General features: G+C 42.5%; 1 protein-coding gene and 1 long non-coding RNA gene across 5 annotated transcripts in view; one reads left to right on the top strand and one right to left on the bottom strand.

Moving 5' to 3' along the window:
• Positions 1 to 13,259: 13,259 nt before the first annotated feature.
• On the bottom strand, positions 13,260 to 17,083 carry LOC308588391. The gene is made up of 2 exons (XR_014008698.1): positions 16,802 to 17,083; positions 13,260 to 14,546 (listed from the first exon to the last, which is right to left on the bottom strand). It is a non-coding gene; the product is annotated as an uncharacterized lncRNA (long non-coding RNA).
• TSHZ2 (teashirt zinc finger homeobox 2) overlaps positions 15,540 to 20,018 on the top strand; it is a 335,932-nt gene continuing 331,453 nt past the window's right edge. For 2 of the 4 annotated variants that reach the window (XM_081196079.1, XM_081196080.1), the window contains exon 1: positions 15,540 to 16,181. In XM_081196079.1, the coding sequence (XP_081052205.1) occupies positions 16,142 to 16,181 (40 nt within the window). In that variant the 5' untranslated portion in view covers positions 15,540 to 16,141. The remainder of the gene's footprint in view (positions 16,182 to 20,018) is intronic. The other 2 variants (XM_081196078.1, XM_081196077.1) reach the window with 1 other exon arrangement.

The following is a 20,018-nucleotide window of genomic DNA, read 5'->3' as shown; positions in this document are numbered from 1 at the left end:
GCTCTGCAATCCCCTATCCCTGATCTATCTCTCTAGATGTCCTTTCACGAGGCACCTATATAACCATATCTCCTCATACCATTGCCTAAGCAAGAGCTGTTTCTCGACCATAAATTGTTCTCTTTTCCTAAGACAGGTTACTTTTTTCAGCAGACTGATAGGATATATATTTGAGGGGCAGGTGGTTAGGCTCTATGTCTCAGTCCCTACTAATTCCTAGATTCCATTGTTGGAATAGCCAGGCCATCTTCTGGATGAGTTAACAACCCCTAACCATAAAGAAGGCTTATCGCCAAAGAATTGATACTTTTGAATTATGGTGCTGGAGGAGACTCTTGAGAGTCTCATGGACTGCAAGAAGATCAAACCTATCCATTCTTAAGGAAATCAGCCCTGAGTGCTCACAGGAAGGACAGATCCTGAAGCTGAGGCTCCAATACTTTGGCCACCTAATGAGAAGAGAAGACTCCCTGGAAAAGACCCTGATGTTGGGAAAGATGGAGGGCACAAGGAGAAGGGGACGTCAGAGGACGAGATGGTTGGACAGTGTTCTCAAAGCTACCAACATGAGTTTGACCAAACTGTGGGAGTCAGTGGAAGACAGGAGTGCCTGGCATGCTCCGGTCCATTGGGTCACGAAGAGTCGGACACGACTAAACAACAACAACAACAAGGATGGGTTGTTAGGGTAAAAAGGAAGTGGGTCTGTGCCAGTACTGGGCAAATGACGGGGCTGGGAGTTAGGAGGATAAAATCCAGAGTTGAGTGTGAGAGAGAGCTAGTAGCTTGAAGCAGGCTGCAGACAGAAGCCTGTGAGGGAGAGACATGCTTGATTTTCTGCTGGAATCCAAGGCTGTGGCTATGGGAGAAGCAGGACTTTCTTGAGGTGTTAATGCTGTGAGCCTCTCCATTGCCGGCTCGGGTTGTACATATGTGCAAATAAACCATCTATCATAAAGACACAACAGTCTCCACTGAACGCTGGCTAAGTGCCTGGAACCCCAGGAATCTTGGAGATTATCATTCATTCGGAACCCATTCCAGGTCCTGATTTCTCCTTGCTCCACCCATCATTTGCTGGGCTTTAGTGATCTAAAGCAGAGATTTTGCCAAGCAAGGATAAATTAAACGGAAGCAAAGTTTGCATCTGAAGTTTGCTTTGCTTTCAAAGTTTCTCTTTCTTCTGCCTTTGCTCTTCCCCTCTATTTTCTTGCCATTCCAATCCTTGGCTCCCCTCCCCTCTACCCTTAGCTGAGATGTTCCAGGGTGCTCCCTCTCCCTCTCTCCTTCTCTCTCATGAGTGTTTTTTTTTTCCTTTTTAAAAAAAATCACACAGTATCTCTTTGCCAGTGTTTATTTTTAAGCAGTGCCAAAAGTGTTTATAGATAGAAACAACAGGACAACCCATAATTAAATCATTGTTTCTGCTACATCTGCTATTTAGCAACTTGAAGGAAAATAATTTCCTCTCAACAAAGGAGGGAATGGTCAAGGAAGCTCTGAAGTTTGCACCCATTATTACCATATAAAACAACATATTAGTTGCTTAGCTACCGATCATAAAAGGAGGCCAATTAAAAAAATAATGAAAGACTCTTAACTAAACTGTGTGGAATAGAAAATGCAGAAACTTAAAAGCTGTCAGGTGGTTAGTGGAAAGAATAACGAGGAATGATTGACAAAGTGGGCTTTACACGGCTTCAATTTTGGCTTTGATTCAATAAATGATTGACGTGCCGATATCTTCTGAAAAAGTGGATTATGCTTTGGAGAGGTTATTTAGCAAGCCACTGATTGACAGTTTACAAAAACTGTCCCATGGACAGAGGTAACCAAACAGAGCTGTTATTTTGACAGGTAAATTCCTTTCATCTCCATCTATACCCTTTTTCTGACTCTCAGCAAATACTCTGAAGTGCCAGTCAGTTACCACACAGAGGTCTCCATATTCAGAATGGTTTCTCCTTTTTTATATTAAAAATAAATAAATTCAGATGCAAAATGGTGCGGGAAGGTATTCACTGTAAGCAGCAAAAGCAAAACTAAACCATGTAGAGTGACTTTGTGTGATAACACAGAATGATTGTAAGATGTTCAGCCACTTCTGCATAATTCATTGTAAAGGTTAATTGGATGAAAGGTCTTAAACTGACCTAGAAGGCTACCCATAAGAATAATAGGTCTTCATATCCTTCATGGGTCCCCAACCTGGTGCCCATCAGCCCAGCTAGTCAGAAACACTTTGGATGAAGCACTGTGGCTCAGTGGTAGAGAACACGTTTTGTATGCAAAAGGACTTGGGTTCAGTCCCTCAGCACTTCTAGGTAGGGCTGGGAGTAGGGATGTAAGAATGGATTGATTTTGATTCTGATCTCTGCTTGTTGCATGCAGTGCTGTTTCCATTCCGCTGCATTTCAGCTTCTGACTAATAATAATAATAATAATAATAATAATAATAATAATAATAATAATTTATTATTTGTACCCCACCCATCTGGCTGGGTTTCCCCAGCCCCGCTGGGTGGCTTCCAACAAAGATTAAAAATACATTAAAATGTCACACATTGCAACTTCTCTGAACATAATAATACTTTATTTAGGGTTGCCCAAAAAGTTGGGACCAGAGTTATTGAGTTTCTTTGGGGGTGGGACAAAGTTGTTGAGGTTTTTTGGCAAAATCTTTTTTTTAAAAAAACCTGAAGTTTTTGAGCTTTTGAAAAAGGAAATTCGGCAAAAACTAGCCTTCCAATATGGGTTGCCGTATGTCCAGATTTCCCCAGACATTTCAGCGATTTCCACCCAGAACTGTTTCCGACTGCTGTATTCCGGCTATGTTCTGAAACTTCAGGATGTATGCAAACCCTACTTTATTTGTCTCTGAGACAGACGTTTACATAATTAATTCTGTACGCAATTCCACACAATGCATATGGAGGGCAATGCATATGGAGAGGGGAGAATATCATCAATTGCATATTGCTTGTCAACTGAAAACAGCAGCAGGAAATGCCAGTTATATTTGCTGGACTGATTTCCATCCTGGACATGGGACAAAGAAACAAACTTCAGCAATTTCCACCTCCATTTCCATTTCCATCAGAATTCTCTGACATCCCAGGTGGGACAGATCATGTCTGAAATTGTGGAGGGCTCTTGCCAGTCAATGCAGTCGATCCTGAGCTATATAGATGGCCTTGCATACTATTAGGTAGCTTCCTGTGTTCCAGGTTGGGGAATGCTATCATAGGCTCGATCTACACACATCAAAGAAGCGTTTCCATTAAACCCGTTGTAAATATAAACAGGGAAATCAGGTAGAGAAAAATGGGACTCCACACCGCCATCTGGTGGCACAGTGCTATATCACATATACAACACATATAAATCGCTTTTTCTTTTCCAATCTAGCTGTGTTCCTAGAGTCTTGAGGCCCCAAATGATTAGGGAGGTGCAAGAATAGCACTAATTACTAGGGAGATTTGGACACCCACCATGCATTGAAAGAATTATGTTGGGTCACAAGACCCTGTTCGGCTAATGAATGTGCCAGCCACCCACACTATCTGTGAAAGAAAATGCACCTTATTGCACACTGGGGAGGGGAAACCAGTGCTATTTCTGGGGGTATGCAGTGGTACGCATAACCCTAAACATTTTGTGAATCTAAGTTTGGCCTCATTGAAGGACAGTATTTCAACATGAGTAGGAAAATGAGAGTACCCCTAAACATTTTTTAAAAAGGAAAAAAAGCACTGGGGGAAACTACTGACATGTTGAGCAAACAACCAGCAGACGTGCTATGGAAATAAAAAGAAGGATCTGTTTGGTGGTGGCTTCAAGAGTTCAACCCAGGCAGGCCTAGAGAGGGAGTGGATTCATAAAGCCTTCACACTGGGGCCTGATGAAGTCAAACTCTTTAACTTTGCTGGAATGCAAGGTTAATTACAGGAGGCTTCTTGAGTCCCATCTTTTAAGAAAGGAGTTGGGTGAGGATGACAATAGAGGCACAATTCTTGTCATAAACATCCACGGGCCCTGGCAGGATTTGTCCCACAGTTTGCACAGCAAAAAAATTGGCAAGGAGTGACATTGCCTTTATAGCCCGCCATAAATTGGCTTCATCAAAGCTTCCAAGATGATGATGACCATAATAATGAAGAAATGTAGGGAGCAGCTTTTAGACGGATCTCCTACCAGCTTGGAGATACCGCAAGGGCATTCTCATAAACAATCTCCTGGAAACTGTGCTGTAGTTGTTTTCCGTCTGAGAAACTACTCTTCAGATCTTTGGCACAATATGGGAATGTTTTTGTTTTTAAATTATGGATTTGTTTGCCACCCTGGGCTCCTTTGGGAGGGTGGGCAGGATGTTGTTGTTGTTGTTGTTGTTGTTGCTGCTGCTGCTGTTCTTCTTCTTCTTCTTCTTCTTCTTCTTCTTCTTCTTCTTCTTCTTCTTCTTCTTCTTCTTCTTCTTCACCTACCTGCAATGGTTGTATCTTCCTACATTCATTGCTCCAAATTAATTGTGAAAAATATGTATATTTTAGTGTCGACAATCAGCTTTGCTTTACATTCTGAAGGGCCCAAGAGATGTACAGCTACCCTGACCCTGAAGGTATTCTTAAGTGCTGGCTGAGGCTGATGGGAGTTGTAGTCCAACACATCTGGAGGGCATCAAGTTCGGAGAGGCCATTCTATATGCTATGCAACTGATATGTGAATGCCTGGATAGTTCTTCTTGTTTTCTAATGATCTACAACTGGAGCAGGCCAGTTTGACGAGAGCGGTGACTGGTGCTGGAGGAACAGGCATTTACGGTAATTCTTCCCCAGATTCACTCTCCCCCCTCCCCCGATCAAAATCACCTCCTGGGTTGCTGTTAACCTCCCCTATCCCATATTTCAAGCAGAAAATCAGGAAGGGAAAACGTTTTGAACATCTTCTCTTCCCCCCACTGCTGTTATTGGGAGACGTGTTTCCCACTCTCCTCATGGATACATTTCTGCAAAAGAAAATGTCTGGGGATGCAGCCACAGATCTCACATGTAGCTTAGTACTGTTAGACGTCACACTCACCCAGGGTTGTGTTTTCATTGGGAAATCAAGGGGACTAGTGTCTTTAAGAAATACGGCTTATTGTACATGTTTATACCTGGAAGTCTCCAGTAGAGAAAGGAAATAGCTGGTGGGAAAGGGTTAAGCAGCCTGGCTTCCCCACCACTTTTCTGCTAAAAATGACCACTTCCTCAAGCTGCTTTAATAATAATAATAATAATAATAATAATAATAATAATAATAATAATAATAATAATAATAATTTATTTATACCCCGCCCATCTGGCTGGGCCTCCCCAGCCACTCTGGGTGGCTTCCAAAAAAAATATTAAATTTTCTTTGAAAAATAAAAATCCCGAAGGAACTGTCATCTTCTTATTTACCCTTGATGTGTTATTAGACCCCAATACTGGCCTACCTTGCAGAGCTGTTTCAGCGTTTACTGAGAACCTCCCCAAAGATTTGTTATTATTCATAATTAACTGAAGCAAGCCTTGTCCTTTCTTCAATGTGCTCTCTCGCCCCCCCCCCCCCCCGCCGAGTGCAGCAAGAGAACTCGGGAAAAAGTTACATTTCAATTAAAATGCCACGAAATGTATTTGCTTCTTTTAGCCGGGTTTGATATTTCAGTTAAGCTTGCTCTGTGCTGTTTACTCGACAAGCACCCGTGGTATGTGTAAACTACATTTGTCCATTTATCTTGCCTTGACATTTAAGGGAGAAAAAACAAAACCCTGCGAAAGCCTTCATGCCTGAGCAAGTGATATGGTTTTGTCTGAGTGGCAATGTCAGAGATGCCAGTTTCTTCGAGCATGCATAAGCTCTTATTGCTCTCAGAAATGATCATAGGGCATCTCAGACCTTAGAGGGTATCAATCTAGGTTTGTTCTGCCACTTAGCCCCCACTCCCCCCCCAAAAAAATACTTTTTTCATACTCAACCCCTCCTTTTGCATCTTACCCTACTTCCTAATTGTCTTATGCTTTTAAAAAAGGGATTAAAAACACTGTAAGAAAGGTTTATTCTATTTCACTTAATTATTGTACAGTGCCTCTTTCTAAACAGGTTTGTAGGGTTTCAGCAGTCTGAATGAGAGGAACCAAGGACTAGAGCTGATTGGGAACTGGAGTCAAGGAACAAAGCCAGAAGTCAGGACCTGAGAGCAAATTCAAATCAAAAGTGACCAAAAATTCAGGAACATTCCAGAGCATTGCCCAAGCACAGGGAAGACCGCCTCTAATTCCTTTTGTCCATGATGGACAGAGTCACTGCAGGGTCCTGGGGATACTTCACCGCCTAGGCAATTTTATTATATTTTGAGGAAAGCTTTTCCAAATCATTTTGGCTGAAAATATAGTTCTGGGTAAATGCGTGTTACCATTGGCTGTTGCCCCCATCAATAGGGAAATGTAGCCGCTGGCTAGTTTTCTGCACTCTTCCGTTCTGGCTGCCAGACAAAGCTTGACCCACATGTCCAACGTGTGGGCTGGTGTCATATTCATAGATATATATCTCTAGGGTCTGAGCAGAAGTTTTCTGGTGACATTATGGGTGTTAGCCAATCAGAACTGTCCACAGTCAACATGCAGAACCAGATATTACTATTGCTGTTGTTTAGTCGTTTAGTCGTGTCCGACTCTTTGTGACCCCATGGACCAGAGCACGTCAGGCACTCCTGTCTTCCACTGCGTCCCGCAGTTTGGTCAAACTCATGCTGGTAGCTTTGAGAACACTGTCCAACCATCTCGTCCTCTGTCGTCCCCTTCTCCTTGTGCCCTCCATCTTTCCCAACATCAGGGTCTTTTCCAGGGAGTCTGCTCTTCTCATTAGGTGGCCAAAGTATTGGAGCCTCAGCTTCAGGATCTGTCCTTCCAGTGAGCACTCAGGGCTGATTTCCTTAAGAATGGATACGTTTGATCTTCTTGCAGTCCATGGGACTCTGAAGAGTCTCCTCCAGCACCATAATTCAAAAGCATCAATTCTTCGGCAGTCAGCCTCCTTTATGGTCCAGCTCTCACTTCCATACATCACTACTGGGGAAAACATAGCTTTAACTATACGGACCTTTGTTGGCAATGTGGTGATGATGATTATTCAGGAGGATCCTTGAGAGAAAGCACAGTACATTTATTTGAAAACAGTCAATGCAATTTCCAAATAGGTCCTCCTCTGCTTTAAAAAACATTCTGGCTGTTTTCACTCCTATTCTTGTCTGAGGATCCACTTGTGCCAAGTCATAAATATTTTGCCAAGCACAAGATGAAGAAAATATAGTGTGATTAGAAAAAAAGCAGGTGTCATTAATTTCATTCCAAAATCTATAGTTTCAACTGCAGAATAAAACATTTAAATCCCAGTCAAGCCCGTTCCATTGGACAAGTGAAGGGGAGGGGGTGGGAATGCAGGGCTGATTGCTCACTACTTTATTTATTAATTGTTCTCCATCATCATCAGTGCCACTAAATGTGCAAAAACCCTTTGGCAACTCGTGTGGGCTTTCCCCCAGACTTGGAAATAAAAAATAATAAAAATAAAGCTAAATTACTTTCCCCTACTTAGTTATAAATAGCAGAAGGAGCAAGCCTGCAGATCCTGTGCAGTGTCAGTTCTGCTCAAATTTGTAAACGGACTCTGGCTGATGTATAAAAATGGACACCAGATTTTTCTTCTCTCTCTCTTCTCCCCCCCCCCCTGCCCCAGCCTTTGTAATCCCACCCCCAATCCTTCTTAAAAGGCATTCTGTTCTGCCAGCCACAATGACATCTGCTGGTGGAGACAGGAAGCCATAAATCTGTAGATCTCCTCTCAACCAAGCCTTGTTAATGCTTCCATTTATTTTGTGTGTGTGTGTTTTAAAAAAAGAAAATCCAGGATAGGACTCCATCTCATTACTGCCATACTTAGAAGTCTGTCTCTGCATTTTATCCTTCCCTAAGACACTCACAGATTTTTTTCTTACGTTGCATATTGAAACCTACAGTCACAGGAGTGGCATACCATGGTGGAACCAGCACATGCCCTTTGGATTACAGCAATGGTTCTGTTGTAAAATCATAACATAACATAACATAACATAACATAACATAACATAACATAACATAACATAACATAACCCATTCTTTAGTTGTCAACCCATGTCTAAGCTGTTTAACCATTCCCATATTCCTGATCATGAGAAGAACCTCTTATGAAAAGAACCTTCTTCTAGTAAAATCCACAGTACTGAAACAAATTATGACATGGGATTTCTCCATATTATATCCACAACATTTGGACCCCTATGTCACAAAAGGTGGCACCACAAGTGAAATGGAGCATTCGGGTGTTCCATTTAGGGGGTGAAACTTAATTTTTGCACATTTCAGTGAGGGGTCTTAAAAATATGGTTTTGGGTGTGAAGAATTCAAATCTGCTATTATTTTTGTAAATGGACAACATCTCATTTGCTAAGTCTGTGCTTGGTGAAAAAGCACATAAACTACTTTCGGAAAACCAAAGGATTTTAATTTTTTACCTTCTGGAAATGTCAGGTAATGCTAAATAATTGCAATAATAATAACTAAATAAAAATGATATCAATGTATAACAGCAAGTACTTGAGAATCATTTTAAATGATTTCTGTGCAATTTTACACACATTCCACTTAGGAAGCAAAACTAAATTATATTAATTTAACCAAAATATATTTCGAATTCCCAAGTTGTGTTTTTAGCATCCCTCATTTTGGGTATCTGAAAGCTGAAGAATTAGACACAGTCTAATTGGAGCATTCCAAAGAAATGTGGAAAAATTGAGAAAAATCAACCCAGTGTCTCAAGTAGCAAAGGTTTTCAGAAACCACAAAATTATCCCACAACAGTGCATAGGGTTGCCATATTTCCAACAGCGAAAATGAACTTGGGGGGTGGGGGGGGGGGTTGTTGAGCTTTTCGGCAAAATCTCAAATGGCAACCCTAAAAGTGCAGAAAGCTTCTGTTCGGATTTCAGTGGAGGGTAAGATGCCATGATATTATTTCAGTAGACTCACAGCCAGTTTCAAATCCTTGCAAGATTAAATTGTGAATAATATTAATATTATAATAATAATAATGGTGGTGATGCTGTGCGTAATTGTTTTAGCTGCTTTTTCTCCTCATAATATGCTATCAACCCTCTTGTTTCATTTTTAGGGCAAATGATTTATATCTTTGGCATGAGTCTGCAGCACAAATGGGTGACTTTCCCTGGGCTCCACATTGCAGCAGCTTGGAAAATAAGCCAAGTGTCTGTTAAAAGCAAGAATTGGAAAATGCCTTGGCTTGTTTTCTAGGCCAAACCAACCTCAGAAATTGTCTGCCCATTTTACCTTCCCCACCCAACGTCAACCAGCCCACCCACCCACTCACTCACTCTTCCCTGCAGCCACATTCCCTGAAACACTAAAATTATTGCCGTGGTTTTATTGGCTCTGTTGGTTTTGACTTGACTGTAAAATGCCTTGCAGGGGGCTGAGGTCTTTGTTAGGGCTCAAAGGCAATCCAGAAATGGTCTTGTAAGATAAATAAGTATTTATTACTAACAAGTTTGCATTTGCTTGTATGCACCACCTCCACAAGAAGTGGCTTTGTTGATTTGACGCAAGTGTGCTAGGTGCTGCATTTATTGCAGTACTTAATAGCAACCGCATCTGACTCTCCTATTTTACTCCACCTCTGGAGAGGGGAAAAATGATATTGTTTGTTCATTTATTCTTAAAATGTATACATTGCTAGATTTTTTTTAAAAAAAAATTACTAAAGATAAAACAGTAAAATTACAACTATACTCTAAACCATACAAAAGTTAGAATTCTAAAATTATCTCAACCTTCTAATCTGGGTAGGCTTTATCTAAACAAGAATGTTTTTAGCAGGCATTGAAAAGGTTACATTGAAGGCAGCTGCTTTATATCAATAGGCAGGGAGTTCCAAGGTGTTTCCCACACCTGCATCCACGTTCTTACAAATGCAGGATTCGTATTCTGTAGCACCTGTATCCGTGCCAATTTACATGACCAGCTGCATCAAGATAGGAACGAAAGAGATGAATCTAGAAGCAAGCGTTTGCCAGACTACTTCAAGGCACTTATGCCTGTAAATTGTAACTCCAGTGTTTACTTCCACAATGTTTACTTCCACAAGGGTTGTTAGGAAGGGATTGATTTGATCTAAGGTCAGTACAGTAGCTCACAATCTTCAAAATTGCTTAACAGCTCTAGATTATGTGAAGTAGAGAGTGCCACTGAGCGTCTTCAAAGTGTCTTTTATTCACCAAGGAAAGTTAGTTCTCTCTCTCTCTCTTTTTCTCCATGCTTTATTGGAATGCACTATTTATTTTATAGGTGCTCTAACAGTGCTTATTTATGATTTCTTTTATAATTTTCTTATACTGCTTGATTGTAGAAAACCCTTTAAGCTGTATATTACGATCCCCATCAGTTATGATCCCCATCACGACCGAGAGACAGGCAGCTATCATTGTCATTTCCTTCTTGTGGGCTTTCCATAGACATCTGGCAGCAGTTGAGAGAGCAGAATGCTGAACCCAAAGATGTATTTGGTCTGGTCCTGCAGGTTGCGTGTGGCAAAAAGTTGTGCATCACACAGAAACACATCCTTTTTACCTGTTGAAAATCCAAGGCTTGCCTCCTAAAATGTAGTTTTTGCCCAAAATCCAGGCTAGAGGGGTGAAAAAAGCTTCATATTTAAGTAACGTGTTGTGGGAAGCTCTGTTTCTTAGGGACACTGGTGCTTCAGTTTGATCATTTTAATTTCCCAGGACTAAAGGGTAAATCAAGGATTCCACCAAACTTTAATAAGGGAGTCTCCAAGGGGTTCAGAATCTAAGGGTGCTAAATGGGGTGGAGGATAAAAGAGGAAAAATTGAATAAAAATTATGTAAATTAAAAACAAAACAAAACTGATAACATCCATAATAAACCAGTTCAGAAATTGCATTTTGTGGTCGTTCTCTTTCCCCTGCCCCCAGTCACCTATTTGTTAAGAAGGTGTCGCATCATAGACTGGAATGGATGAGAGGAGCAAAGCTTATTTTCGGTTGTGGTGCTGATGGTGTCCCTGGGGCTTTGTCTAGGACAGGCATCCCCAAACTTGGCCCTCCAGCTGTTTTTTGGACTACAGTTCCCATCATCCCTGACCACTGGTCCTGTTAGCTAGGGATGATGGGAGTTGTAGTCCCAAAACAGCTGGAGGGCTGAGTTTGGGGATGCCTGGTCTAGGAGGCAAGAAAATTTGACTCCCAAGTCTTAGGGGAGTTTCCTATGGAAAGCTGGCTTCCCCAACCAAATATCAGACCTGGCTGCTGTAGTCTTGAGTGAATTTACAGTATGATAGGCTTAACTTCTGGGGTGTCCTGGTTTTTACTTTTTGGAATATAGCAACCCTATAGTATGAGGTGACCTGTCCTGCACCTGATTTCTCCTTTGTGCAGTCAGACTGGTTTACTATTTTTACTGAGATGGGGCAGCTTTTGCTACACACTTCCAAGAGCATTCTGGGTAAGTAACAGCGCATCAGTTGACCATTTCAGCATGCGGCTATCATCTTTAATGGACATTCAGCAGTCAGCTAGCACTGATTCTTTTATTCTTCAGTGGCCACAGAGGCACTGGACTCTGCAAAGGACACGACTTCTTAACAGTAGTTAACAACTTTGAATCACACTTTCTGGTGTGTGAGATGGCTCTCGTATACATTGAATGTTTTCCAAGGTGTGGATCAGATTTCCCTTCTTCACCCTGATGTTTTCTCAGAACTTCCACAAGAACAGATGCTGGATCTGACAGACACGTTTGAAGAAGAAAAAAGAAGCACCTCAAAAACCTGCTCCCCACCCAAGTTAATCTCACTACCTTCTTCCTCCTCAAACCATCCTCCATCCCAAGAGAAACCCAACTCTGGACTGTCTGCTCTACTGTTGGAGCTTCTGAAGCTGTTGTTCTTGCAGTGAAACCTGATGCTGCTGACCTTGCTAGAATCGTAGAAATTAAAGGGACATACAGGCAGTCTAGTCCAATCTAGTCCAATCTCCTGTTCATGTGGGAATCCTGCCTCTATGGCATCTTTGATAGGAGGGCTAGAAAACCTCAGCTCTAAAGCCTCAAAGTGATCATTCTACTGTCAATCACCTCATACCATCAGGAAGTTATTTCTGGTGTTTGGTCAAAATCTCCTTCCATCTAATTTGAACCCATTGTTTCATCTAGAGTGACAGAAATCTGCTCCATTATCTTATGTGACAAGTGCTTCAAACAGTCTTTCCTCCCCCCCCCCCAACTAATGGTACCCTAATCCTTCAATCTTTTCCATCTTCATCATCTGCCTCCTGGACATATTTAAGTATTTTAATATCCTTAAATGGTGGTGCCCAGAACGGCACACACACTCCTCAATGTAAAGTCTGACCAAAGCCGAAAAATGAGGGACCATCTTATAAGCTCCTGTAAATGTAGCCTTCAATTGCATTAGCCTTTGTAATGCTGCATCACACTGCCAGACTCCTCCATTGTCTCTCGAGACAGACGGATGCCAACCTACGCTGCTGAATTATTAGTTTGGCAGTGCCTGCACCAGTTGCCTCTGCTTTCAAAGGGAAAGTGATGGAAGAATCGGGGCCTTTTTGGTGATGGCACCTCAGTTGTGGAAAGTTTTCCCCATGGATGCTCACCTGCTTTATTTGGGGGGGGGGTGTCCAATGACTATAATTTTATTATCCCATTATTTTAATAGCCTTTGCATATGGTTGTGCTGGCTGAAGCTGGTGGGCATTGTAGTTCAAATCATCTAGACAGTTGCCAAAGGCTGTAGTAGTAGTAGTAGTAGTAGTAGTAGTAGTAGTAGTAGTAATCATTCTGGGTGGGTCCCAAGAGAATATTCTAATGGAACATTTGCTTGTCTTCATTTTACACTTCCTGCTTCTTTTATCATGAGACTTGTCTTGATTTTTAATACATTGTTTAACCCCTTGATAATGTCTATGCCCCCTTGATAATTTCTGTGGAGAAATTAATGCTTTATACTGAAGTATACCTTGTGAATGTGAGCTTAATCTGTAATGTAACAGGTTGTCCAAGTCTGTTTTGATGCCATGTGGGTGACTGCATACAAGACCTAACATCTGTAGCTGCATCTGTCCTAGAAAGCAACATTTTATGTTTCACAATTGGTTTTTTTTTTATTCAATAACATTTGCAATTTATTTATTTGGTTTTTTAAAAAATATATATTGATAAACGGTGAGATGAAATCTTTGCTTTAAATAATGAAAAATAAGATACATCCAAAGCTCACCAAAATGGCACTGGAAAGAAGCAAGATTTCTCGTCAAAGCCTTTGTCCAAAGGATCCCCCATGAACTCAGTTTGACAACTACATTCCACATCCTGCTCATAATTGCAATGGAGGTTCTAGTTTGGGGTGGTAGAATCTCACATTCCCATTGACAAAATAACTGTGGACTGAATACAGGGGAAAACAGAGTATCATGCAAAAGAAGCATTGTCTTGAGAAAAAATGTCAAGAGCTCCAGCAACATAAACGGAGACTGGTTTCTTTGGCAGAGAATTGGTAAGGCTTTCTTTTGTCTATAGCTCTTGTTAGATGCATCTTTGACTGTTATTTATGGGGGGGTACTCCCAGAAAACAACTGTGTTGCTGAAAGTGGTATGATGCACAAAAGCTTTAGCACTTGGTCCTGGACCACTGAATAACTATTGCACATTTGTGGATATTTAAATCTATTGCACACCAAAAGATAATGACCCCATCTCATTGTACAGAGAAACTGATGAATCAATGGCTGATGGTGGCATGAGACAGCTGCGATTCTTCACTGATCTAAGACCAGCCTTGTTTGATCCACTCCACCAAACGGCTTCTCCCAGCTACCTCAGACACCTCACTGCTTTTTGCTTTTTTTTCTCCATCCTCTTCTGTTCTCCATTAATGCAGCTGAATGTACAATCGCATCCAAAACTGCCGCTCCTCCAGATGTTTCCAATATATCTGGATCACTCTCCGATAAGTGGGACTGTAATGTTACTTCCTCCTTCGGGCCACTTCACACAAGATGATTTCCTTCACGGTTATCACTTCCAGGTGGCTAAGCTGCATGTATGCCATATCGTGTGGCGGACAAACACGTGTGCACTGAGATTTGGTGTACGCAGAGCAGGAAGCTGTGACGGACAGGAGGGGCCCACCAGATGTGTACACTTGTCCAAATGCACATGTTGTGGCGTCCACGCATTTTGTTTCTTCTCCTTCCTACGCCAAAGTGATGCTCTTGGAAGGAAAGCCTCAAGGATCGTGTTGCCCTTGTTTCACCCTCTTTCTTCCTCCTTCTCCTCCTCCCACTCACCTCTCCATGGCCTCCTCCAATTCGAGGGGTTTTCTCTCATTGCCTACCAGCTGCAAGCAGCTACAGCCTTCATCTGGCTATCGCCGCCAAACACCTGTGCGAAACAGAGGAAAAGGAAATAAAGGAAACTTCATACAGTTTGTTCCAGAGGCAACCCAACACCTCCTGGGTGTCTTTCTCTGATGGTGAGAACTTGTCAGCAATCTATTTTCAAAAGTGTGGGAAAGAGAGAACTTTATCATGTACCATCCTCCCAAGTGTGTGTGTGAAAGAGAGGGAATCAGATAGAATGGCTTGTGTTTTTTTGTTTTTAAACCCTTTCTAATATTCAGGATGGTGTATGTGTGTGAGCCCCTATAAATATCTCAGGCAATCCTTGGCAAGGGAGAGGCACTCTGAACATGCTCAGATGCACTGTCCACTTCACCTGATCAGCTGCTTGTCAAGGCTGGATCCTGCATGGAATAGATCTTCCAGTGCCCTGATTGGGGTGGGGGGTTGGCACAATTTGGTCCAGTTTCCTGCAGTGATGGGAAAGGGGGGCTAGCGGGGGGGGGAGAGGAGAGAGGTGAGTTGAGTACACAAACAGGTTGGCACTGGAGGAGGAGCGATTGCTTGAATAAGGTGGTCTCTTTCGCTCCTTCCGTCCCCCTCCCGCCGAAGTGCCTGTGATCAGCAAAGCCCTGTCTCTTTAATAAACTGACTGCCTTCTGTCTGCTCGGAGTAAATTTCATCCTGTCATCAGGTCGCGGAGGAGGAGTTTGTTAATGTACAGTTTGCTCAGTGGATCGATGTTCGCTGGCATCGCCTCGCCCTGCCTGTGCTTGTGCCTGTGTGTGTGTGGATGTGCGTGTGTGGATGTGCGTGTGTGTGTGTGTGTGTGTGTGTGTGAACACCAGATTTCCTCCCATCCAAAGCTTCTCTGTCCTCTTCCATATCACTCACAACCTGGCATCTGACAGCAACAAACCTGCAGTTTTCTCAGCCAACACTCACCAATCCGCCATATAGATCTACGCGAAGGAGGCGACGAGGAAAGGGGGGGGGGAGAAATAAGAGAGAGAGGGGGGTGAGAGGGAAAGAGAGGAAATAGGGGGGGAAACAACCGCCTGAGCTGCTTTTTTTTTTAAAAAAAAATATTTTGCATATCTATATTTTGCTATTTATTGATCACTTTTCAAAAAACAAAACAAAAATAAAATAAATCCCGGCACCTTTTTTTCTTTTCTTTTTTGCATTTGATGTTCCTGGATGTTTTGCATCAAAGCAAGTCTTGCAACAGTTCAAACAAGACCAAAAAAGAGAGATAGATAGAAAAGCAGCCGCTCCCCACCCCCCACCCCATCCCAGTTTCCCTTTCCTTTTTAAAATTAAATCCTAAGAATCAGAATCCGAACAGGTTGATCTCGTCAGAGAAGTGCCAAAGAAGAGAGACGGGTGCTTAGTGCTGCCGGCGGTGGGTCGCTGAGGAGGCAAAGCGGCGGAGGGGAGGAAAGGAAGAGAGAGGGAGAGAGAGAGAGAGAGAGAGAGGGGGGGGGAGGGAGGGAGGGGAAGGGAGAGGGGAAAAAACACAGACACACGCACACACACAGAAAGAGAGAGAGAGAGAGAGAGACAGAAAACAAGCCCCGCGAGCTTCCAAGGCTCCTCGGATCTGGAAAGAGAAGTGAGATTGGAGAAAGTACAGCGATGCCAAGGAGGAAACAGCAGGCACCCAAACGGGCAGCAGGTAAGGAGCCAACCCACTCGCCGCAGCCCTCTCGGCGTCTCCCGAAGACCTTTAAGCCCTCCCCTCCTCCCCCACAGTTTATTGTAGGGACGCGCTTGGAGAGATTTTGTCTTTGCAATTTTTTAAAAAGGGAAGAAAAAAAAAACACCCATAATTTTTATTTCAATCTTTCCCTCTCTGTTTCTCTCTCTCCCCGCCCCCCCATCCTTTGCAACTTGGACACTATTGAATCAGCCTCCCTGGAAGCCGACTAGTTTTCGCACCAACCGGTGCTTATTTTTATTTATTTTTTCAGGGCGGGCGCGGAGGTGCGGAGGGGGGGGGGGAAGGAGACCGCTTTTCCGCCTCGTCCCGACGCTGCTCGGGTCCTGTCTCCCTCTTAAACTTTTCCCCCCAACTTTCTTCCACATGGTTTCTCATCTCTCTTCCCCTCCTCTCTCCCCTCCCCAACTCCCTCAAATCCCCTTTGATCATCTTCGCGTTGCATCCCTGCTATGCGGTTTGCAACGAGGAGCTCTTGGAATTTTTTAATATATATATATATTATTTTGTACTGCAGTTTGCATGCCTCTAGAGGAGTAATGTTTTGCTTTTTTTAAAATAATAATAATAATAATCACCATTTCCATAGCGTCGTTCCTCGTTCAGTTCTTTCTCTTTCTCCCTCTGAAATAGCGGCGGCGGGGGCGGGGGGTGCTGTCTGTCTCTGTTGATGAACCCGCTGGTTGAAGTTCAAGCCTTTGATCATCAGTGGCGAAAGAAAGCGTGCGGGGGGGGGGGGGAGAAACTGCAACAGGAAATAAAACGAACGTTCTGACGGTTAAGGAGGCAGCCCCTTAGATTCCAATCAAATTAATCTTTCGGACTCCTTTCGCTTCCACGCTGCTATTCAAGTTGAAATGCAACTGTTTCTAGCCTGCATGATTTGGGGGGGGGGTGTCAGATGCACCGGGTTTTTTGTTTTTTTTAAAGGGCTTTTCCGGCGGCTCCACGGTGGGGACGGTGTTCTGCTTCGGTTGCAAATGGGGAGGAAAGAGAGACTAGGAAAAGTTGAGCCTAGGAAGGAACGGGGGAGCAGAGAGGCCTGCACAATGTTAACGTGGATTTTAGGTGTGTGCATGTATTTTAATGTAAGGTTGGTTTATGGAGAGAGACAGAGACAGAGAGAATAGTTTGCTAGGATTTTTGTTTCTGGGTAGCGCAGCTGGGAAGTTCATTTTCTTCTGCCACCAGACCCACCCACTGAAAAAATCAGGTTTCCAGATGATTGCCAACTTTGATTTGACATTTGATTGATCACCTGTCATCTTGCTGCCTTTGATCTATTCATTCTTGATACATATCAATAAATCACTCACTATGGTAACCTAAGTGCCAGTGACGCAAGTCTTGCCCTCTAGAATCTCTTAGCCAGACATTCACAATTATTATCTTGTTTGGCTTTAATGTGGGTGGGATTTGTCTTTTTCTTCTTTGTGTTCACTTAGACTAGAGCTGTAGAGTGAAGCTAAGTTGTTGGTGTGTTGTTGTTGTGTTTTTTAAAAACCCTCTCCAATCCCCCTCTGCCAGATCATCAGATAACACTTTGCATTTCCATTAGACACTGAATAATATAGCTTTGAAATGTGGGAAAGTTTCAGGTTAGGCATTTGAGTAAATCTTGCACAGTACTGCTTGAGGACTATTCAAATGTGAAAATTAATCTTGGAGGGGAGAATGGGTTTGACAAACTTTTACAAACTTGACCCAGTTCAACCTTCGGCAATCCCCCTCCCCTATTCTCCCTAATATATGTCTATAAATTAGAAATTATAATTGCAATTCAAAGGCTAGTTACGATTATTTTATACAAAAGGGCTTTAGGTGACTACAATCAAAAGGCATAATTGAGACAATTTCTTTGGGGAGTCTTATTTGGGGGTTACTTTTCACTCTGCTGAGAGACATTTAGGACAGCAGTAACAGTATTGCCACATGGTTATCGCTGCACTCATTTGCCAGAAATAAAGAAACCAAGCTTTCCTTGTTAGCGGTACAAGTTTAGATTTTCCATATGAATACAGGGCCTATGTACTACGATTCTGCTTCTTTATAAACTAAGACTCCAACGTCTCTTGAAAGCATTTCTGTTGCCACTGTGGGTGCTGGCAGCCCTGATCCGCCATGTACACATTCCTTGATTTTCCTTTTCGTCGGACTTTTGAACACTCCTTCTTCCTGAAGTGTGCTGGAATTTAAGAGGTTAGGGATGCCGGAAAAGGTAGGTTCGTGTACCACCTGGAAATAATATCATACAATAGGCATCTTATGCATGATAACAGCCTCCTTGTTAATTACACTGGTATCATCCTTGGTCCTTAGCCAAGATGCCACTCCCCTGAAAAGAACTTTGGAACATTTATTTTTTTTTGTAGAGGTTTTCAAACTGCTGGGTGACAGTTTGAATAACTTGGGCCCATGATATCCCGTAATTATGTTGTGAAATATGTGCTTGGCTTTCAAAAGTTATTGCCCCCTGTTTAATATTTGTTTCAAGTTATGAGGGGGCTGGTTCTTTAAGGTTACATGTAACATAGCAAATAGAGAGCAAGTTTCTACTGTTTCGGAGCAAGCCCTCTTTGAGTTTACACGGTGTCTTTAAAACATCGTGCAATATTGTTACGTTTGTTTTCATTTCCCTTGCTCTAGTATACAGATTTTGTTTTATAACGTGAAGGACGTCTCAGAGGTCCAGGAGCCACAACATGGCCTTAGGCAGAATGAGGAAGGTGTGGAGGAAGCAATTGATCATCCAGATGTTTGGCACAACAAGTATTCTCTTTCGCCTTCTTTTAAATGCAAGCTTTGTCATTCTTTAGAACAAACAAACAAACAAATAATCTGCATGCTCAGGGAGGGACATTGGATTATGACAGTGGATTATGCTTCGGAAAAGTTTGCAACTTTTTAGGAAGCTGGTCTCTAAGGGGATGGAAGGTATTAAGGTATTAGGATCCTGCACATAGCTGCTTTGGCCATTGCTTGAAATTATATCCTATGCACAACTGTAAATAATTGCGTCCCAGCACTGACTTCGAAAGCAGGTTTTTCATTTGATTAATGAACGACGTAAAGGTTAGAGAGAACAAGCAAGTGAATCAGCAGGGATGTCCCGCTGCTTGATGAAAATCTACCTACATGACAATTTCCACCCCTCCACCCCCCTATAATTAATGTTAAGCCCCGAGATCCTTATATTGTATGTTACAGAATGCTGCAATGAAGCTGGTGGTGTAAGTGAATAAGTAGGGGCTATTTGGGCTTGATGATGGCATATTTTGTCCTTAACTCTTTTTTTTGTTGTTTAAGTCGTACTTTGAGTCAGGAAAACAGCGATGTCAAACACATATGTTCCCCTTGACTCATTTCTCAACAGCACTGTTCTCCCCCCGCTTCCCCAACTATTGTCTGCATAATTCTTTGAGCAGATGTTTGAATATTTTTAGGTCAGTGGCTGACATTACATCATACATTTATTTGTAATGATATATTACATGTGCATTGTTATCTTGCATCCCTAAAGAGCCCAAGGTGCTTTGCAGACTGTCGGTCTGATTCCCTTCTTCTCCCCTGGTTGAGAGACGGGAGGAATTCTCCTGTAGCCAATGGGATTACATCGTGATGAGAAAGATGAGCATTAGGCCGAGAATGTTGTTTCTGAATTATAAAAAATGCAGCTGTCTCTGGGGAGCAGCCATTGCATGACCCAACACAATTGAGGGGAGAGGAAAAGCTAGGACTAAGACTGAATTGATATGTTAATTCCATTTTTATTTCTCTATATAGGAAATAGCTTTC

This window comes from Podarcis bocagei, assembly GCF_964188305.1.
Source record: "Podarcis bocagei genome assembly, chromosome: 5".
NCBI classification, from domain to species: Eukaryota; Metazoa; Chordata; class Lepidosauria; order Squamata; family Lacertidae; genus Podarcis; species Podarcis bocagei.
The sequence above is the reverse complement of the archived record's forward strand: the minus strand, read 5'-3'. Positions and strand labels throughout refer to the sequence as shown.